Source organism: Rattus norvegicus, chromosome 10 (assembly GCF_036323735.1).
Source record: "Rattus norvegicus strain BN/NHsdMcwi chromosome 10, GRCr8, whole genome shotgun sequence".
NCBI lineage: Eukaryota > Metazoa > Chordata > Mammalia > Rodentia > Muridae > Rattus > Rattus norvegicus.
Genome location: NC_086028.1, coordinates 5450333 through 5469736, shown reverse-complemented (window position 1 = coordinate 5469736; position 19404 = coordinate 5450333). Strand labels below are relative to the sequence as shown.

Here is a 19404-nt window from a genome sequence, read left to right as displayed (position 1 = left end):
ACTTGTTCTCTAAGGGAGTTCTTTATGTCTTTCTTGAAGTCCTCCAGCATCATGATCAAATATGATTTTGAAACTAGATCTTGCTTTTCTGGTGTGTTTGGATATTCAGTGTTTGCTTTGGTGGGAGAATTGGGCTCCGATGATGCCATGTAGTCTTGGTTTCTGTTGCTTGGGTTCCTGCGCTTGCCTCTCGCCATCAGATTATCTCTAGTGTTACTTTGTTCTGCTATTTCTGACCGTGGCTAGACTGTCCTATAAGCCTGTGTGTCAGGAGTGCTGTAGACCTGTTTTCCTGTTTTCTTTCAGCCAGTTATGGGGACAGAGTGTTCTGCTTTCGGGCGTGTAGTTTTTCCTCTCTACAGGTCTTCAGCTGTTCCTGTGGGCCTGTGTCTTGAGTTCACCAGGCAGGTTTCTTGCAGGGGAAAAGTTGGTCCTACCTGTGGTTCCAAGGCTCAAGTTTGCTCGTGGGGTACTGCCTAAGTCCTCTCCGCGGCGGCAGCAACCGGGAAGATCTGCGCCGCTCTTTCCGGGAGCCTCCGTGCACCAGGGTTCCAGATGGCGTTTGGTGTTTTCCTCTGGCATCTGGATGTGCACAGAGTGCAGTCTCTTCTGGTTTCCCAGGCGTGTCCGCCTCTCTGAAGGTTTAGCTCTCCCTCCCACGGGATTTGGGTGCAGAGAACTGTTTATCCGGTCTGTTTCCTTCAGGTTCTGGCGGTGTCTCAGGCGCAGGGATCCTGCCGCTCCTGGGCCCTCCCCTACGGGAACCCAGAGGCCTTATACAGTTGCCTCTTGGGCCAGGGATGTGGGCAGGGGTGGGCAGTGTTGGTGGTCTCCTCCGCTCTGCAGCCTCAGGAGTGCCCACCTGATCAGGCGGTGAGGTCTCTCTCCCACGGGGTTTGGGAGCAGAGAGCTGCTGCGGGCCGGCGGGCATAATTCTATATCACTCTCTGTTCCAAAATCTGGGAAGCGGAAGATTCTAGACCAGTGGCTTTCAACCTTCTTAAAGCTGCAACCCTTTAACGCAGCCCCAACCATAAAATTATTTTCATTGCTACTTCACAACAGTAATCTTGCTGCTGTTATGAATCACAGTTTTGGAGATAGAGGTTTGCCAAGGGGGTCGCAACCCACAGGTTGAAACCTGCTGAAGCAGAAGATGCTTCCCTCAGGAGCTCATGGTGTTCTGAGAAGGGAACTTCTAAACTGCAGCAGCAGTAGCAGCAGCAGCAGCAGCAGCAGCAGCAGCAGCAGCAGCAGCCCAATCTGCACTGAGATGCTGGGGCACCCAGGGCAGGAAGGCTCTAGGAAGAGGTCTTAAAGAATGGGCAAGGTCAACCCAGTGTGTCCAGAAAGGTGGCATAGCCACGTGCTTATGAGTCCTCAGAAGGTAGCAGGTTGAAGCTTCACAGGAATGATGGCAACTTTCCTGAATCTGAGAGCTTTAACCTGCTGAACCATCTTGCCAGTGAACCACAGGAACTGTCAAAAGCCAGGCTGACAGTGCACAGCTTTTGGAGCAGGAAAACAATGGGCTACTAGGGCCAGTCCAGGTCAAGCTGTCCGTGATACCTTAGCCCATACTTAACTGTAAAGAGCAGGCAGCCGAGAGAACATGTCCCTGCCCAGACCAGCTGGTGTCTGGCCCCACTGACTGACATGGGCTCAAAGCTGGCCAGCACCCTTGGCATACCCACCTGTACTTGTCTCTTAGGCAAGGGCCGAGTTTTCTTTCTTGTTGTGTTTGCTTATGGGGGGCAGGGAGTGGGGTTCTGTTGTTGTTTAGTTTGGTTTTTTTATTTTGAGTTTTTTGAGACAAAGTCTCACTGTTAGCCCTGGCTGGCCTAAAATTCAGTATGTAGACCAGGCTGACCTCGACTTGCCTCTGCTCTTCAGTGCTGGGGTTAAAGACATGTATTGCCATTGCAAGGGGGTTGCACTGGGTAGCCTTTATGCAGCATGGGTAATGGCTCCCTCATAGCCACACAGATAGAAGCCTCTCACCTAGGCTTCCCACAGCCTGTATATTCCAGCCCCTCCTCAGACCCCCATGCCGTAAGCAATAAAGGCAGCACTCCGTACACATGGCTCGCTGTGGCCAGACTCTCAGGCAAGGGTCCACTGACCCTCCCCTGCCCTGTCTTTTCAGAAGGGAAATGCAACAATCTGTAGGCCAGGGAAGCCCCCTGCCTACTCAGCACTCTCCATGTTGTTTCCTCATCGTCTCCCCTCTACATCCTGCCCAAACCATTACTCAACTGTGAACTGTGGAAGGCAGATCTAGGCTTTGGCTAGTGCTAAATTCCAGGTCCTAGAGTCTGGGACCTGGGCTCTATCCCAGGTGGTACTTGATAAAAATTTGATGGATATATGGATACATACACTCACATAGAGGAAGATGGGAAGGAGATGGATGGATGGATGGATGGATGGATGGATGGATGGATATATAAAGGAGATGGGTGGATGGATGAGTGAATAAGGAGGGAAGGATCCAGCAAAGCTTTAATACTCCATTGTATGTTCCCTTGTATGTGTCAGACATTGTTCACTGGGGACTCAGGGGTAAGCCAAACAGATCAGTCCCTTTGGATCATGGAGACTGCAGAACGCCTGTCATAATCGGTGCCCTGAGGTGCTGTTCCAAGAGCTGGAATAATATTCAAGACAGCACTGCTACCTGGAGTTAGGACTCAGAAAAGCTTCTCTAAGAAGGAGAAGGACCAAATCCAGGCAACATGTGTCCAAGACAAGGAGAGCTTGGCCACAGGCTACCTGGAACCCCAGAAGTGAGGTGCTCACTCACTGCTTATGCTGGATTCCAACTCCAGGAGAGTAGGACCCCAGACTGTGATGCGCCACAGCTATTTAGACTGATCAGAGAGCCCCTCTGCCACCGCTGCTGTGGCCAGAGACGCTGACCTGAGGTGATTGTCAGTCTGCCCTCAACCAAGAGCCTGTCAGCACTGGGATACTGTTGTGTTGGATCCTGTTGGGAGGAATGTTCCTGGGCTGGGCCGGACTAGAAGAGCGATACCCACCTTCATCCCAGGACAAATCACATCAACAGTGCATGAGTGAAGGCCCCTGGATGGGCTGCAGTGGAGAACACAGTATCAGTTGGATATAGTGGCATGTGCTGGCTATTCCAGAACTCAGGAGAAACGCCGAGAACTTGAAGCTAGCCCGGGCTACATAGCACACCCCTTTCTCTGAAACCCATTGTGTTAAAACTACCATTACAGCTAGCTGGGCTGTCACGAAGCCACCACCAGGCAGCACACAAGGAGTGGATTACCTCATCTGTGTCCCATTTAGGCCATATTTTCCTTAAAGACATCCAAATAGGAAAAAATAACTTGGAACATACTGCACATTCCAGAACAATCTGGAAACCCTGATGCAGTCCAGACTCACCTGGCACTCTTCCTCTTCTAAATTTGCCTTTTTCCCATTTCTTTTTGGCTCTGAAGAAAAATCCTCTGTTCTTACTGGTAAAAGGGCCTCCTGTTCCCTTTTCTTTCCTGTAAGTCATGGTAAGCTTGTATTTCATACCTTTCCAGAAGTCAGTTGGTTGTGGTCTAACCTCAGAAGCATGGCTTCTGGGAATGGCATTAGCTCCACTTCTGTGAGCTTCAGTGAGACCTCAGAAGCATGGCCAAAGCTCATGCTGTGGGTGTGGGACAGAAGACAGCGGCTGTGGTACCTGCTCACTGCTCCGGAAGCAACTTCCAGATACTGAGAGACAGTATGCCAGCAGCTCTGGCCGGTTCACACCGGTGGTTTTTAAAAGATGGCCCTGATGCCATTGGGACAGTTTGGATTGGGTGTGTGGTAGAGGCCAAGGCTCAGAGCCTTCAGGGTACCGTGCCATGCTCCATGACTATTTTCTGAGAGGTTCCTGCATATAACTGCCATCCTCATCTGCACAGTGAAGTCTGACATGAGTAACTTCACAGGGGTAGGCTTTTCTCCAGTGCTTTCAGGGGATTTGGTCCATCATGGGAGAAGGGCAGCTACCACATGGCTTCCAAGGAATAGAGAAGGACCAGGTATGCACCAATAAGTCACTTAGTGAGTAAAAGCCACCAAGTCTGACGATCTGAGTGGATGTAGGATATCGACCCCCTCCCTCCTGCTGTGGCACGTGTGTGTGCATGCACATGCACATGCACACACACACAAATACACAAATATAAATTTGCAGTGAGAGAGAGTGCACCTGCCTGTGTGGATACTCCCAGCCTATGGGATAGTGAGTGCCGATTCAGGGCGCATCTCACCATTACCTGGTCGTCCTATAAACGTCATCACAGACACACCCAGAGTATACCTTACTAATCTCTTAGGGACTTCTCATCCCAGTCAGGATGAACCTTCAATGAACCTTCAAGTCTCAAGGATCCAGCCCCTATCCTGTGTCAGCATCAGTGATAGATAAGCTTAGACCCCATGTCCGTCTGTCCTCATTGTGGCACAGTGTTCCAGGTATAGATAGCAGAGCTGTTCACCTTGAGGTCACAGGATGCTGGTCACGAGACTTGCAGAAGAGGAACAGAGATGGGCTCTACCCATCAAAAGCACATCTCACTTCCTCCGTTCCCTTCTCACCCACTGTAGCCCAGTCAGATCACTAACAGATTAATCCAGTATGGAGTCCCTTATGGAGGCCTGCCTCTGACCATTGCTGCCCTGCAGACCAAGTTGTCCATACACAAGTCTGTGGAGATGCTTGATATCCATGCCTTAAACTCACCACTTGGACTCCCCGCAGTGCTGACCCCTCCCTGCGGGTGGCCGTGAAAACACATTTGCCTCCCAGGATACGGAGCAAAGAGCTGGCAACCACCCCAGTGTAACTAGCAATGGGGCTCTGTACTCTCCTTGTCTGACAGGTGATGTGCCCTGCACACAGGCCCCCAGGAGTCCCAGAAGAAGCCTCTGCTGCTTGCCGGAGGCAGGATGTGCTTCTGTCCAAAGAAGTGCTTTGACGATTATTTATTAATCGAGAGAGGGAAGAAAAAAATAATAGGGTTTCCTGGAAAGGGATAAAAGTTCAATATGATAAACTCCCGAAAAGCAATCAAAGGCCAGAGAGGGCAGAAAAATAAAGGACAGGGAGAGTCGGAGAGACGATGAATCAGAGCGGGGCACGATAGCTGTCAGGGAAGGGGCTGTACTTCATAGCCATGGGTGCGGGGCAGCACTACGGAGCAGCCAGTGGGAGCATGCCAGGGCTGCAGGGCAGGAAGGCAGCTTGCCCCACAGAGCTCCCCAAGCCCTGCTGACATGAGGGAACAGATGGACCATTCTGCTGTCTCATGTGCCTACAGGCACCCTCACCGTAATTTTTGTGCTTTAGTGAGTGAACACAGAAAATTACCTATGAAACCGCGGCTACTGTCAGTTCATACACAAGCACCCAGCACTCATTACAAGAGAGGGTTGCAATTCTCCCTCTCCTTCCCCCTTCTCCTCCCCTCCCCCTCCTCTTCTCTCTCCCTCCCCTCCTCTTCCTCCCCCCCACAGTCCCTCCCCATTCCTCTCCTTCTCCCTCTCTCTGTATTTGTGTGTGTGTGTGTGAGTGTGTCTGTTTCTTTGTGTTTCTGTCTATGTGTAGGTTACCCTCGAGGCTCTTAAAAATATTATAACAGTCTGGCAAGACGGCTTGATGGGTAAAAAGCTTGCTGTGCAATCATGAGGACCTGAGTTCAGATCCCTAGCACCTGTGTAAAAGTTAGCATAGTTTAACACTTATCTTTGCACACAAACCTTGGCATTGGAGACAGCAGAAGCTATGTGTGAACAAGTGGATCACCAGAATTCACTGTCCAGCCACCTAGCCAATCCCTGACTGCCAGGTTCAGTAAGAAATCCTGTCTCAAAAAATAATGCAAGAGCCAGGCAATGGTGGTGCAGGCCTTAGTCCCAGCACTCAGGAGGCAGAAGCATGTGGATCTCTGAGCTCAAGACCAGCCCGGTCTACAGAGAAAATTATAGGGCAACCAGGGCCACACAGAGAAACCCCCATCTTAAAAAGCCAGACAAACATGCAAAAACAAACAAACAAACAAACAAACAAAAAAACCCAACAACAAAAATAAGACAAAAAATGAAAATCAACCTCTGACCTACATACATGCATACATACAAACAACACACAAATACACACATTCTAGTTCTACACACAAGCACTCACACACACCCAGATCAAGACACTACAGTCTTCTCTGACTATTCTCCCCAGTTGCTCTACCCCTCGGCACCCCTCTTTCCTGGTTTCACTGATCCTTTTCAGACCCTTCTCCATGCAGCTGCATTTCGTATGATACCTGCAACCCAGGGCCATAAGTCTTTCTCCACAGTTCTGAAATCTAAATAGCTTTGAAAACCATTTCCTAACTCATTCGGTAGCAAACCAGTCCTGAACTGTTGCTGAGCTGTAAGTAGAGTTAGTGTGAGTGCACACGCTCGTTTCTTATGGAAATTTAATGTTTGGTTTCAGCAGACCAAAGCCCAGCTGTGGGCAAGGCGTAATTTGTGTGTATGTACTGCCTGGCTTTTAATACCAAAGATGATGATTTCCAGACTCATCTGGCCCAGGGCTCAGGGTAAGGTGCTGTGGGCTGTAACTGCATGATGTTCCTGCTCTGCCTTGTAAGTTTGCTCACACTTTCCATGGCTCGCTTTCCTCAGACCCTGACAGGAATCAGGAATCAGGCTGTTATTTAATGCTGTGCATTCCTATCTGTGGCTGCATAGTATTCCACAGTGGATACGTGAATCTTCTACCCAAGTGTCTCAGCAGCCCCTGGCTTTCACTGCCCAGGGCCACACTGAGTACCACTGAGCACAATGCTGTGTATGTGTACTCTCCAGATTCTTATCATTGTAGCCTAGAACTCTATGTAGATTAGACCAGGCTAGCCTTGAACGCACTGAAGATTGCTGATGGTCCTTGGTGTCACCCAGCATCTGATGCAGCATGGGACATTCTCTCCCTGTCTGCTGGTGACACAGCTTTTCACTGTTGTGACAGAATGTTAGATACATTAAGAAGGAAAGCTCTATCATGACTCCACATTTTAGGGGTCTCATTCCATAGCCACCTTGCTCCGTGGCTTGTAGGCCTGTGGTAAGGCAAGAGCTGATGGCAGAAGGGCATGGTGGAAGACAGTTACTCACCTCATAGCAGCTGCCAAGCAGAGGGAGCAAGGCAGAGACAGGGACAAAGTGCTACCAAGCCATGCCCACAATGACCTATGTCCTTAAGCTAGGCTCCTCCTGTTAGCTTCTACCCAATCCCTACTGAAGCCATCCGTCATGACTTCATCAGTGGTCTCAGCCTTTGAAAAGTCAAAGTTCTCACAGTCTAGGCACTTCCAAAGCCCACATCTCCACAATGTTTTAAGGACTATGCCTGCTATACAGAAGTTCATCAGGGACATTTCAGATTAAAGCCATAATAGTGGATATCACTGTCCAAATCTCTGTTTTTCTTCCTTTTTGGGAGGCTGGGGGAGTGGGGACCTGGGTTTCTCTGTATGGCCTTCTCTGTGTAGCCCTGTCTGTCCTGGAACTTGCTTTGTAGACCCAGCTGGCCCTGAACTCAGAGATCTTGCTGCCTCTGCCTCTTGAATGCTCGGATTAAAAGCGTGTGCCACCACTGCCCTACCAGGTCTCTACTTTTCATAACACAATTGTACTGGATCCACACCCACCCTAATGACTTCATCTTAGCCTGATCCGTCTGCAGAGTGACCCTGTTTGCAAACCAGATCCCACTCTGAGGTGGGCCTCTGAGGCTTGTCTATATCAACCAAAGTATACCCAGTTTCCTCACTGGTACCAGGGTGGTTTCTGCTCCTCAACAAATCACGTCATAATGATTCATGCTTCTAGATACCCCACTAGAAGCCATTCCTTAGGGTTAAGTGGGTATGCCTAACCTGGGCCTAGGGTCTCGTGTAGCCAGCTCTTCAGAGGTGCCACCAAGACGAGGCCCCTTCACAAGTTTGTGCATATTTGCCAGCCTGGGCCCTGGAGAACTTTCTTTCTGTCTCATTTTCATTTTCCTTGTCTTTCCTGCCGAGAGAGAGAGTCCACAGGTTAATAGCAACATGGGGGCTGTAGATCAGAATGTCTGTGCGGGGCATGTTCTCTTGAAGACACGGAGACAAATAGAAACCTCAGAAATACAGGGGGCCTTTGTACACCAGACATTAAATCTATCCATGCAGTCTCACTCACAGGGCAGTGTGCCAGGACCAGGAGAAAGCATTTTCTGATTTAGTTGAGGCTGAAGGAGCCCATGTCAGAGAAAGGCAGCTAGAGATCGAGCTTCCAGGCACTTTTAGGCAGGGACTGTCTCCAGAACCCCTCAGGTTCTGAAGAGCTTTTTAACATAGGGGCTTTTAGGCTATATTCTAGGAGCTAGAATTGGAAAGGAACCTGGGAAGCTTAATCAAGGAGGACTTCAGAAATGGGGGCTTAAAGAAGCCTGTCAGCGAACGGGGGGGGGGGGTCATACAACTGAAAACAAAGGCCATGGTGGGGTGCTTGAGTCCTCAGCCTAGAATTAAGAGTTGACCTACAGACACTTAGCACAGGGAAGTTCACAGAAAAGACAGAACAGGATACAAGGACGGATAAGCTTAGCCCCTAGGCAGGGCAAACACAAACCTCAGATGCAGTACTGCAGTGAGAGCATCACCCTGGTCATCTGGGCCAAACCCTTGAATAGATAAAAGCCCAAGAAAAAGGAATCCTGCTCACCAGCCACCCTGCTAAGCCAGGTCCAGGAGGGGCTTTGCTCCCTGACCGTCTGTTGCCCCGGAAAGGTTTCTTTGTTCTACTGAGAGATGTCAGGTTTATGTTCCCACAGTTGCACCTTCAAGAAGAGTGGTCCAAATGATTCCTGGTGTCCCTGAAAGCTGTCCTGGGTCCCTGACATCTGTCCTCTCCTTCCCAGTTGTCTAGTAACCGGGCCAAAGGCAACTAGTGTCTCCATGCTCCTTTCTTTCAACCAAAATACTTGTTTTCATGTGACATCCTGATGTAACTTTCACTTGGACAAGGCTGGTGATCTGTACCTGTCACCATAACACTTCCTAGGCCAGGCTGGTCTGGTGATGGCAGCATCTTCCTCATGGCTTCCCTCTGCCACTGTTCCCTGTGGGGAAGGGGAGAGTGTACAGACTGTCAATATTTGGACCACTTATCACCTGTGTTCAGGCACTGAGGTCAGGGGACAATTCCAAGATCTAAGGCTCTAAAAATGTGGAGCTGACTAGAAAGGATTTCTGAGAAAGGGATGAAAGAAAGACCCCACATCTCCATTCTACCCCCTTCTCAGCCCCTGGGCACTGGCCACTGCATCTTGGATTCTTGGGAAGAAATGAAGTCAGTGCACCCAGCCATGCAGGTCCCAGTTAATAATGAATGTGGAGGAAGGAGAGAGGATGTTCAATATTTAAACAGTGCAGAACGCTAGCTGTTTTGTCAGTTACTGCCCTCCGCCTGCTTCCTGGATGGCTTCTGTACAACTGAGCACTGCCCCAGTTCCACTGCTGGCCCCTGCCACCTACTTATGTGAATAGGGAACAGTAGCCTTGAGGTGCTCCACCCAGAGGAGGAGAGAAGGAGAGGATGGCATGGAGCTGGGGTCTGTAGTGTGCAGCCTGTGTGTGCAGGGCTCATGTCCAGGCTGTCTGGATCCGTCACAGCCTCCTATGGGGCTGCCTGTGTCTCATCTGTGTTAGGCTTCAGTGACCTGACTGACAAGGAGGGCTTTGCAGGGCAACAGTAGACTTGCCTTAAGAACTTTCTCTTCAAGTCCACAAACTGGATAGCTGCCCTCAAAGTTGCATGTAATGCAGAATTCTGTAAATCAATTCCTCTTTTCTTCTTGACACATGTTATATCAAAGGCAAAAGCATCCTTCTGGGGGGGAGGAGAAAAGAAAACATTTGGCCCGAGACATAATAAAATCATGCTTAAGAATGCAACAAACTTGAAGTCTCTTAGTTAAAGGAAATCAATACTTTTATGATGAAATATTAATCATCCTTAAAAAAAATAAGTCAAAACTAGAGATGCACAAGAGCCAGAGTGATTTTAATGCCTCAGGCATTAGCTTGGCATTTGCAAGGGAGCAGAGGGAGTGGAGCCCACTGGAGCATCTCTGAGAAGCCCCTCCCCGGCCTCGTGAGCCACTTGTGGATTTTCATTCAGGAGCACACACATCTTTCCATGACACGCCAACGACACTTCCAAGCATTTCCAAAATGCTGATTGGGGGAAACGAGAAGCAAGGAGAGGAGGAGCCGACAGAGGTGTGCACACACGCATGTGCTGTGAGCAGGGCAGGGAGAAAGCTGCCTGTGTGCAGACCCCACCACCTGCCCTCCCTCCTTTAAACCAACAGTAATTGTTCTGAGTCCTCGTAGGAGATACTGCACCATGTTTAACTGTTTTGGAAACAGATCAAACTGGTTGAATTTTGAGTTTTTATATACATACAACTCTGTCAGACACACAGCACAGTCCTGGTGTGCTGAAAGCATGACACATGAGGGTCGAAAGAGCAAGAATTCCATTTTCTCACTGGTGGCTTTGCTGTAAATCCTTATGTCAAACTGGGCGTGGCGTACCCTCCTTCGAGCACCTGGGAAGCAGAGACAGGATCACTGTGAGTTTGAAGCTACCCTGTCTTTAAAAATAAAAATCCATTAGACAGTTAATGTTACTACAGGAGAACCTCAGGTCTCACTTTATTGACTGAAGCCTGCAGTCAGCCAGTCATACGGGTGACAGATGGATGGTCTCAGCTGTATGTAGTGTTGCATTCTCAAAAGATCCAGCTCCTTCTCCCACCACATGACCCACATGGAAGGCATTAACTGAGTGCAGCCTCACCAAGGCCAGCTTCCAGTTCAGCAGTCAAAATGCAAGTGCCTGGACACAGTCTCCAGTACATGCTCTCAGGGCAAGGGAATCTTCTCTGGTCACATTACCTAAGAGCAGCCAGGGCCTAGGAACACTCCTCTTCCCCTGTGTCCTTTTACCCGAGTTTCTGCTTTTCCCAGGACTTGTCCTTTGCACATGACAGATACTGGCCATCTGGTTGGCCAAGTGTCATGGGGTCGCAGGAACAGAAGCTAGCAAAGCCCTGCCCACTGAGCAGCAGCTGTAATCTTCTGAAGCGTGTTCTGGGCTGATGGCCATCTTGGCCTCCGTGTGACTCAGCACGCTCTCTGATCCCATCTACCGCCCACCATGCTGATAGCATCTTCGGTTCTTTCTGTAGTAATGTGTAAAGCAACATTGCATCTGTCAGTCTTGTCTGACCCCAATCAGTCAACACACAGGAGAGGCTTCAGTGACATAGCTCTGTAAGCCCGAGTCCTAGCAAACAAGTGGACGGACCGCCAGCCTATGGCTGTCTGCCCTGGGGGTAATAAGTGCAGGGAATTATCAGACATCTCTTGCAGAAGTTAACAATGAATTCCCTGGCCTCTTTGTATACGTCCACCTTGTGGAATCCTCAGGCTAGGCATCCACATTATGAGGCCTACCCTGCAGTGCTGTCTTGCTTCTGGCCTGAGAGGACAGTGCAGGGCTCATAGGAGACTTCTTAGCAAGCTAGGTACCCCTAGCCTACCACAGCTCTGGGGACATCCTTGTCAGGGGGGCTTCAGCTGCCCCACCTGCTCTGTTCCTGAGTTGGGAATTTCTCCCCGCCCCAACCCCCATGCCTACAAATCCCCCCACAGCTGTCTAACAGCCTCCTTCTCCCTGTTCTTTCAGCCTTGTCCACTGCCTCAAAACACAGGCAGCTAAGATGGCCGCTGGTGAGCTCTCTATTGCCTTGGCTGAGAGACGGTTGTGGAGCTCTGTGCTCTCTCATGTATACATGGTAATGCCATTTAAAGTGGGCAGGGACTGGGAGAGGCAAAAGCCCAGGCATCCTGGGGAGAAAGCCCGAGCCCTGGTGCCCTACAGTTTGAACATCTACAGAGTGCCTCTCCAGAACCAGCTCCCTAGGTCCACATGCCAGCCAGGCCTCCAAGGCAGGGAGGACCACCTATACTCCCACATAGCTCGGGTCCCCACTGCAGAAGGGACACTTGGCCTTAGGTGTCTCCCATGGGTGGTGGTCCACACAGCCAGGCCCTCACCTGACCAAAGGGCTAAGCCCTATCAAAATGGTGCAGGGAGAAAGCAGAATACTGAAAAAGCATTTTCTCTTTTCTGCAGGTTTTCACGTATAGCCATTAATAGCCGAGAGGATTTGTCCATGGATAAAGACCTATAGGCTATCAGATTCTGCAAGTTCCCAGATATTTTTGTATGTTATCCCTTTACAACCAACCAGAAATAAAAGTCTGTAAGTGTTTGGAGGCAGAGCCAGTCATCGGGTCACCTGCGGCCAGGGTCAGGAAGCAGAGAATGGTGGCTGCTGTAGTATCCCCTTCCCCTTGTTTACATATTTGCCACCCCACCATCCCTGATAACAGGACAAAAAGCAGCTTTTCCAGTAATGGTACATAGGCAACAAATCAAAAAGTGATACTCGAGTGTGAAACCCTTCGGATGATCCCAGGGTTCACAGCTCTGAAATGCTACACCATTAGACCCGCTGGAGAGTGGGAGTGGGGAGCAGGTGTGAGGTCTGTGCACAGAGCTCGACTGCCTGGGACCCGAGCCACAGGGTGCCCGCACGTCAGGAGACCCTCCATACTATGTGGCTCTCTGAGGTTCTGTCTCAGCATCCAGGTCCAAGCCTGGTCCTTGTTTGTTTATTATTATTTATGATGTGGAAGGAGGAATGTGTACCACATGTGTGTGTGCCCACAGAAGCCAATGTCAGATCCCCTAGAGTTGAAAATGCAGGCTATTGGGGGCCTCTAGCCCAGGGGCTGGGAACCAGACTCAGTCCCCTGGAAGAACATTACTCCCTTGTAGCCCTAGCTTTCTGTCTGCCTAGCCCCTTGTTTTGTTTATTTTTGCTTTCTGTTTGTTCGGCAGTAGATGACTGTGTGTTTGTGTCTGAAGACACATGCTCAGAGGCCAGAGGAGACGCCATCGGGGGTCCTGCTGAATCACTTACCACAGTATTTCCATGAAACAGGCTTTCTCGTTGAGGCTGGAGCTCGGCTATCCAGTCTCTGACCCCACAGCAGGAGAGCCCAGGGCAACATGCACCATGGGCAGCTTTTTTATGTAGGTGCTGGCGACTCAGGTTGTCATGCTGTGATGCTAGGCAGTAACCATGTGAGCCATCTCTGTCATTCATTCATTCATTCATTCACTCATTCAGCATGTTTGGGTGTTTTCCTGAATGGTTGTCTATGTGCATGCCTGGTGCCTGAGAAAGCCAAAGGTGTCAAATACTCTAGAAGTTGAGTTATATTTGTGAGCTACTCTGTGACTGCTGAAAAGCAAACCTAGGTCCTCTGGAAGAACAGCCAGCCAGTGGTCTTTAGCTGTTCAGCCGTCTCTCCAGCCCCACTGTGGGCTTTTTTAACAGTGCTGGTGGCGTCATATCTCCCTAAGGTGGCTTTGCTCACTGATTCCCTGCCTGGCTCCCCCAACCCCCCTCATCCTACCGAAGGATAAGCCCCAGAGACAGACTGGGTCGGACTCATGAGTCAGAAAGTCCCCTGTCGCTCCATACCTTGTCAGCAGCAGTACAGAGCCGCAGCAGACTCAAGGGTTAGACTCTGTCGTAGCTCTACCCGATTCACCAAGGGACCTGGCAGACTGCAGCAGAGGTGAAAGGGCAGAGTCAAGGAGAGAGGCAGGGAGGAAGGAGCAGGCCGTGCACACTGGCTGTCTTGGGTCTGTGCAGGAGGTCAGAGGACTGATTGATTTTTCTTTTTCTTTCTTTCTTTTTTCTTTTTTCTTTTTTTTTTTTTTTTCTGTTTCCCAGCATCTCAGTGTGTGGTGAGAAAATATGAACACTGTCTGGCTAGGAGCCTGAGCCCTGGCCTCGGAGTGAATCTGCTAATGAAAGACTGAGCTGGGAAGCCTGTGGCCCTTAGCTCCCTATTCCCAGTGAAGGCCTGGCAGCCCTGTGCCTCCTCATCTGGAGCCTCATGGAGAGATGGTTGGCTTTAGGGAAGGCAGGTCTTAGAGCCTATCCCTCCCAGAGGATTGGAGGAACACTTCTGTCCCAGGCTGAGCTCTTAGCTGTCACACCACTGGAGCTGTGCAGGAGCTTCCACAGGTGACATTTTAGGCTCAGCATGGGGCTGATGACAGCCCAGCACAGTACAGGGCTTATGCACACACAAGGGGCAAGCTGGCTTTGCCCCACCCCCTTAGATTAGCCACTCCTTGTTTTTCCAGAAGAGCATGAAGGCGGGGGCTGCTGTTGAGTAGATGCAGGAGCCTGGCATTCACAAAACCCAGCCTTCTGTCCACAGCGCTTCTTAAGCCTGCAGCCACCTCCCTCAAGGTCATCCTGGGCTACATAGCAAATTAAAGACCACCCTAGGAGAAATCCTGTTTCAAAGCGGGTCTGGGCGGGGGGATCATTGTGGAAATGATGATTTCCACATTTTAAAACTTCAGTAGGTAGTTTCCTTATCTGCAGGGCCAGGGTGGTAAGCTGCGTTTTCAAGAAAGCGTTCTTAGCCTCCAGGTCTCTGTGGGGTCAGGGAAGCCTCTTAGCTCTTACCACCTTCCCCTTCAGTCACTTGCTCTGCCGGCCAAATGTGTAGGATGTGTGATCTCTACCAGTGGGATCCACTGGAAAACCTGGAAAAGTCAGGGAAGCCACTCTCTGGCACCGCAGTGTAGAAATCACAGTGTCACTGCTTAGAGAAGAAGGTTTGATGAAGGCCACCATGCAGCTAATTCTTCCCTGCTACTGCCTTCAGGAATGTGCCAGGAGAGGTGTGAGGGATACAGACTCTCAGAGACTCTCAGGTCCCAAGAGCTCCTCTATGCTGTTTTTCCCCTGGGTTGGAACTCCTAGGAAGCTCAAACTAAATGTGCTGTGACCGAAGTCCTCCTGCTGTCACTTTGACTTGGCGTGCATCTGATACCGGTCTAGTACCAGCTGGTTTTGTTACACGGCTTCCGGGCTTGTCTCTGGTGGTGGGCTTCAAAGGGAAACCATACAGATGCATGCTGGGGTCAGCAAGCCCCTAGAAGTCTGTGGGTAAGGATAGAGTTACTCCTGACAGCAGTGAGCCCCTAGTGGTCCGCCAGGCGTAGTTACACAGAGTTCGAGCTCCTCGGAATGACCCCTGAGATGAGCAGACTCCTTGCACTTGACCTTCTAAGAGGCCCTGTGGAATCCCCTACATAGACTCGAGCCAGTTCCATAATTCCAAAAGGGAAAATGCTTTTTAACCCAGAACACTTATATTTTTAATCAAATACCCAGAAGGCACCAGTGGCCCTGCTTTCTTGGAAGATTAGAGTAGCTTCAGCTCATGGACCCCCAGGCTCTAGCACCCTATCTGCACACTGCCTCACAGCCCTCAGCTTCCAGGTCTTAGCCCTCTTTTAGAATCTCTTTCTGGTCTTAACTCAGAAAGAAACTCAGTCCATCCACTGGATTCTACCAAAAACTGCCCTTACATCATGGAAGGAAGTTGAATTCATAATCAGGATCACTTGCCCCTCCCCCGTTCCTCCATCCCACCATGTCCAGATCCCTAAACCAGAACTACAAGCCCTAAAAGCTGAGGGCAGTTTTCTCCCTTCTAGGTCAGAGCTAGCATATCAGTGTGACCAGGGGACTTGGCCCATATCCTGTATTAGCAAGGCATTTTCCCCACAACAACATCAGATAAGATTAGCTTCAACTGCATAGAAAATGCTAGAAGGGAGGTTAATGTTGCTCTCCAGTGAACATGGATATGGGTAAGCAGGGGCTCTTCCATAAGTCATCGGGGACCCAAGCTCCTCTCCACTCAGTGTTCTTCCTTTTGTTATACGGCAAAAGGCAGTTCCCCTCTTAGGCCAGGATGACTGCCGGACTTCTGGCTATCACATCCGTGTTCCAGGAAGCAGAATAGAGGATGTACCTACCCTCTTTCCTGTCGAAGAGGCTTCTTGGAAATCCCACATGCCACTTTGATGTCTGTCTCATGGCCACAACTCAGTTACAAGGCCATGCCTAGTGGCCTGGTTCTGGAACTGCAAGTGAAGGGAGAAAATGAGTAATAGAAACAGGTAGTGATCTCAGAGCACGTCCAAAGGGTGCTAGCTGCTCAAGTAGTGAAAGTTGTTACCCAGCACACCAGGCGTGCCTGCAGTCAGGCTTCTCACACACTGCCTGAGCAGGACAGAGTGTGTGGGGTATGGGGGGAAACCTTGGCCCAAGCTGGCAAACAGCACACAAGCCCTGAAGGACAGGAAGGGACTTGTGCAGAAAGAAAGAAAGAAAGAGAGAGAGAGAGAGAGAGAGAGAGAGAGAGAGAGAGAGAGAGAGGAGGAAGGAAGGAAGGGAGAGAGAGAGAAAGAGAAAGAAAGGAAGGAAGAAGGGAAGGAAGGAAAGAGAGAGAGGGGGAGGGAGGGAGGGAAGAAGAAGGGAGAGAGAGAGAGAGAGAGAGAGAGAGAGAGAGAGAGAGAGAGAGAGAGGCAAAAGGGAACTGCAGTCTGCACGAGTGGCCCAGGAAAGACCAAGGACTGCGGGGCCAGCCTGAGCTGCTGGAAGAAGGCAGTAAAAGCAGAGGCCAACAGAGGAAAGGACTCATCCCAGGTCTCAAAGCCAGAGTGGACAGATCTTAGACTTAAACCTGGGATTCTGACTCCATGTCCAGGATTCCCTCTGTCACTGGGCTTAAAACAGAAGGCTGGCCTTTCAGTAGTAATTTTGTTCTTGACAAAGGCCAGAGAGCTGTTCATTTGTTGAAGTTCCCCAAATCGTGGGACAGTGGAACAGAGGAAGACAGGAAGGCCCCAGGCTGCCCATGCAGCTCAGAGGTCCTGCAGAGCAAGGGGTGTCTTGCTGCTGTCATGGGTCCTCCTGCCTGGCTCTGCTCTGGGAAAGTTTGTCCAGGTCCCAGGAACTCAGAGGGAGCAGAGTGGCTCATAGTGAGTGGTACTGCCGGGCCTGAGTGTGCCCAGCCCCCTAGGATCCTGTTTCTCCTCTACCCATTTCTTTCCTGGTTTGAAATAATGTTCACAGGCTGGGGATATGCAGTGCTGGTCTAGGATGTTCAGAACCCTGGGTTTAATCTCAATTCCACATAAACTGAGCATAGTGGTGCCACAGGCCTGTAATCCAAGAGGATCAGGAGTCCCAGCTGTTTTCAGTGAAGTCAAGGCCAGTCTGAGATACAGCAGACCCTGTGTCAAAGCAATAGTGATTCATGGTAAGGAGCTTAGAAAATTCGTTCAAGCCCCTAAAAGACAATGAGCACCTACTCTAAACCTCCCATTCCTCATGGGCTCAGCCCGCAGCTGTTTACTCTGCTCTGGACAGAGGTGGAGGGAAACCTGGAATTTCCTTAGTACTTTTGCTAATATTTCCTCACTTGCCACATCTCAGGCACTTCCCTGGGCACTTAATCTTCCTTTCTGCTGGCATGTTTGTCAACTGCAGGCGTTCATCAATAGCCTGTGTCAGAATCCACTGGCTTTCCTCCAGCTCTGGAGAGATCCATGTCTTAACCGTCCCCCGTACTATACCCTTTCATCAGCATCCACACCCCACTCCCCGCCCTCATCCCCCACCACCATTTTCAGTGTCTCAAGTTCCTAGTCACAGACTGGGTCCAAAGGCTCACAAGTCCCACAGCCTTTGGTACACATCTAAGAGCTGTTCTTGAGACAGATGCAGGGCGACCCAAGCCTGTCATCAGCATAGAAGACCCGGGGGAGCCTGTGTGCCTATGTGTTTGGCAGTCCTTGTGGGTTGACACAGACCCAGAAGGCCCCTGGCATCCCTGTTGTAGTTAGCTCATCCAGAACTGCCTTGCTGGGATGAAGTAAGAAATCTGAGGTCCCGGGTTCAGCCTTGCCATTCACCTGCAGTTTTCTCCAGTGCCAGCCCAGTCCCCCAGTAGAGCAAGTTAGTGTGGGAGAGAGCCCCCTGAAACTACAATATACAGAAAGAATGAGAGGGAGGGGGGATTTAAGCAGCAACATGGGAGGGAAATACATGTTCAGTGCCTCTACTCAGTTAATCCCGCAAAATATGACAAGGTTGGAACCAACGAGCCGCTGATTCAGTGCCCAGGTCCTAGTGATAGAAGGAAAGAGCCATCTCCTGCAAGTTGTTATCCGACCTTTGTATGTTAGGCCATTCCTGGTAGGCATTACATGTGAACTTCCTTTTGTCTTCTTTTCAAAAGAGCAACCTACATATGCTAGGCAAGGGCTGTGCCACTAAGCTCCACCCACCCAGCAAAGAATGTTAGTGTCCTTGCTCATCCCCTCATGAACAGCACTTTAAATATGTCCCTGTATCTTTAGAGACAGACCCCCAGGGCCCCAGCTTTTCACTCGTCACTTTTGTTCAGGAGCACACCAAACTCAGTGGCAACACTGTTCCAGCACCGTTCCAGCTTGTTTGTACGTGTGAGACATCGGCGGCTTGGGAAAAGCCACCTGACATTTTGATTTGTTACAGGGCAATTCATTTTTGAGGCAAGCAAACAGCTTGTAAACTCAGGGGTTTACCACTGTATGTGATTAAGAAGTGAGCAGCCGTAAAGTTCACTGCAAAGCTGTGGCTGATTGTCCCTGTGGAATTCTCCAGAGCAATGCTAGGGTCTGTCAGGCATTCTGTGTTTCCTCTGCCGGCCTTTCCTGCCAGTCAATCAGCCTCTCAGTGCAGCCTCATGGGGTCTGGAGCCCGGTGATGCTGCCAATCCCTCTGTAACAGTCATCTGAGGTATACAGTAGGTGAGGGCAGCAAGCATTGACCACCAGGCCCCATCCACCTGCTGTTGCCATGGCACATGTCACCTGCCCCTAGGGCCTGGCCCTAGGTATCAGTGAGCTTGGTCAGTTGATAACAGTAGTTCTTCATGAGCTATATAAATAGCTCCTCCTTGGCCACATGCAAGGTACCACTGAGTTTCCAGGGAAGGGGTGTGGAGAGCAGGAGGTCCTATCTATAGATGGAGGGGAGGGAGGAAGGAGGTGCAGGGCCTTGCCTGGATCCCCCATGAACAGTAAGCTTCCCAGGGGCAAGAACCTGCCCCTGGTGTCTCTACCCTTTGTACTGCATGGGGCCAAGCACACTGCCCCCAGAGAAAACCAAAGCACAGCATTTTGTGCTTTTCAGGCAACATGGTCTCCATGGTAACGAACGACTCTCCTCTTTGTAGGCCAACTGCATTTAAACCGAGTTCCAAAACTTTGTCCTCCTAAAACTTTACTCCATGAGTTAGTTACTTCTTGTGCTGCTGTGGCCAGCAGCTTACGGAAAGTAGATGG

At 50.3% G+C, this 19404-nt stretch overlaps 1 protein-coding gene across 8 annotated transcripts in view; it reads left to right on the top strand.

Moving 5' to 3' along the window:
- Positions 1 to 19404, top strand: part of Clec16a (C-type lectin domain containing 16A) — a 196522-nt gene that overhangs the window by 161510 nt on the left and 15608 nt on the right. For 2 of the 8 annotated variants that reach the window (XM_063268515.1, XM_063268514.1), the window contains exons 22-23: positions 11806 to 11914; positions 12256 to 16512. The exons of the other annotated variants lie outside the window; for them this stretch is intronic. In XM_063268515.1, coding sequence (XP_063124585.1) covers positions 11806 to 11914; positions 12256 to 12313 — 167 coding nt within the window. In that variant the 3' untranslated portion in view covers positions 12314 to 16512. Of the gene's footprint in view, positions 1 to 11805; positions 11915 to 12255; positions 16513 to 19404 lie in introns of those variants that run through there. 8 annotated transcript variants of the gene reach the window in all.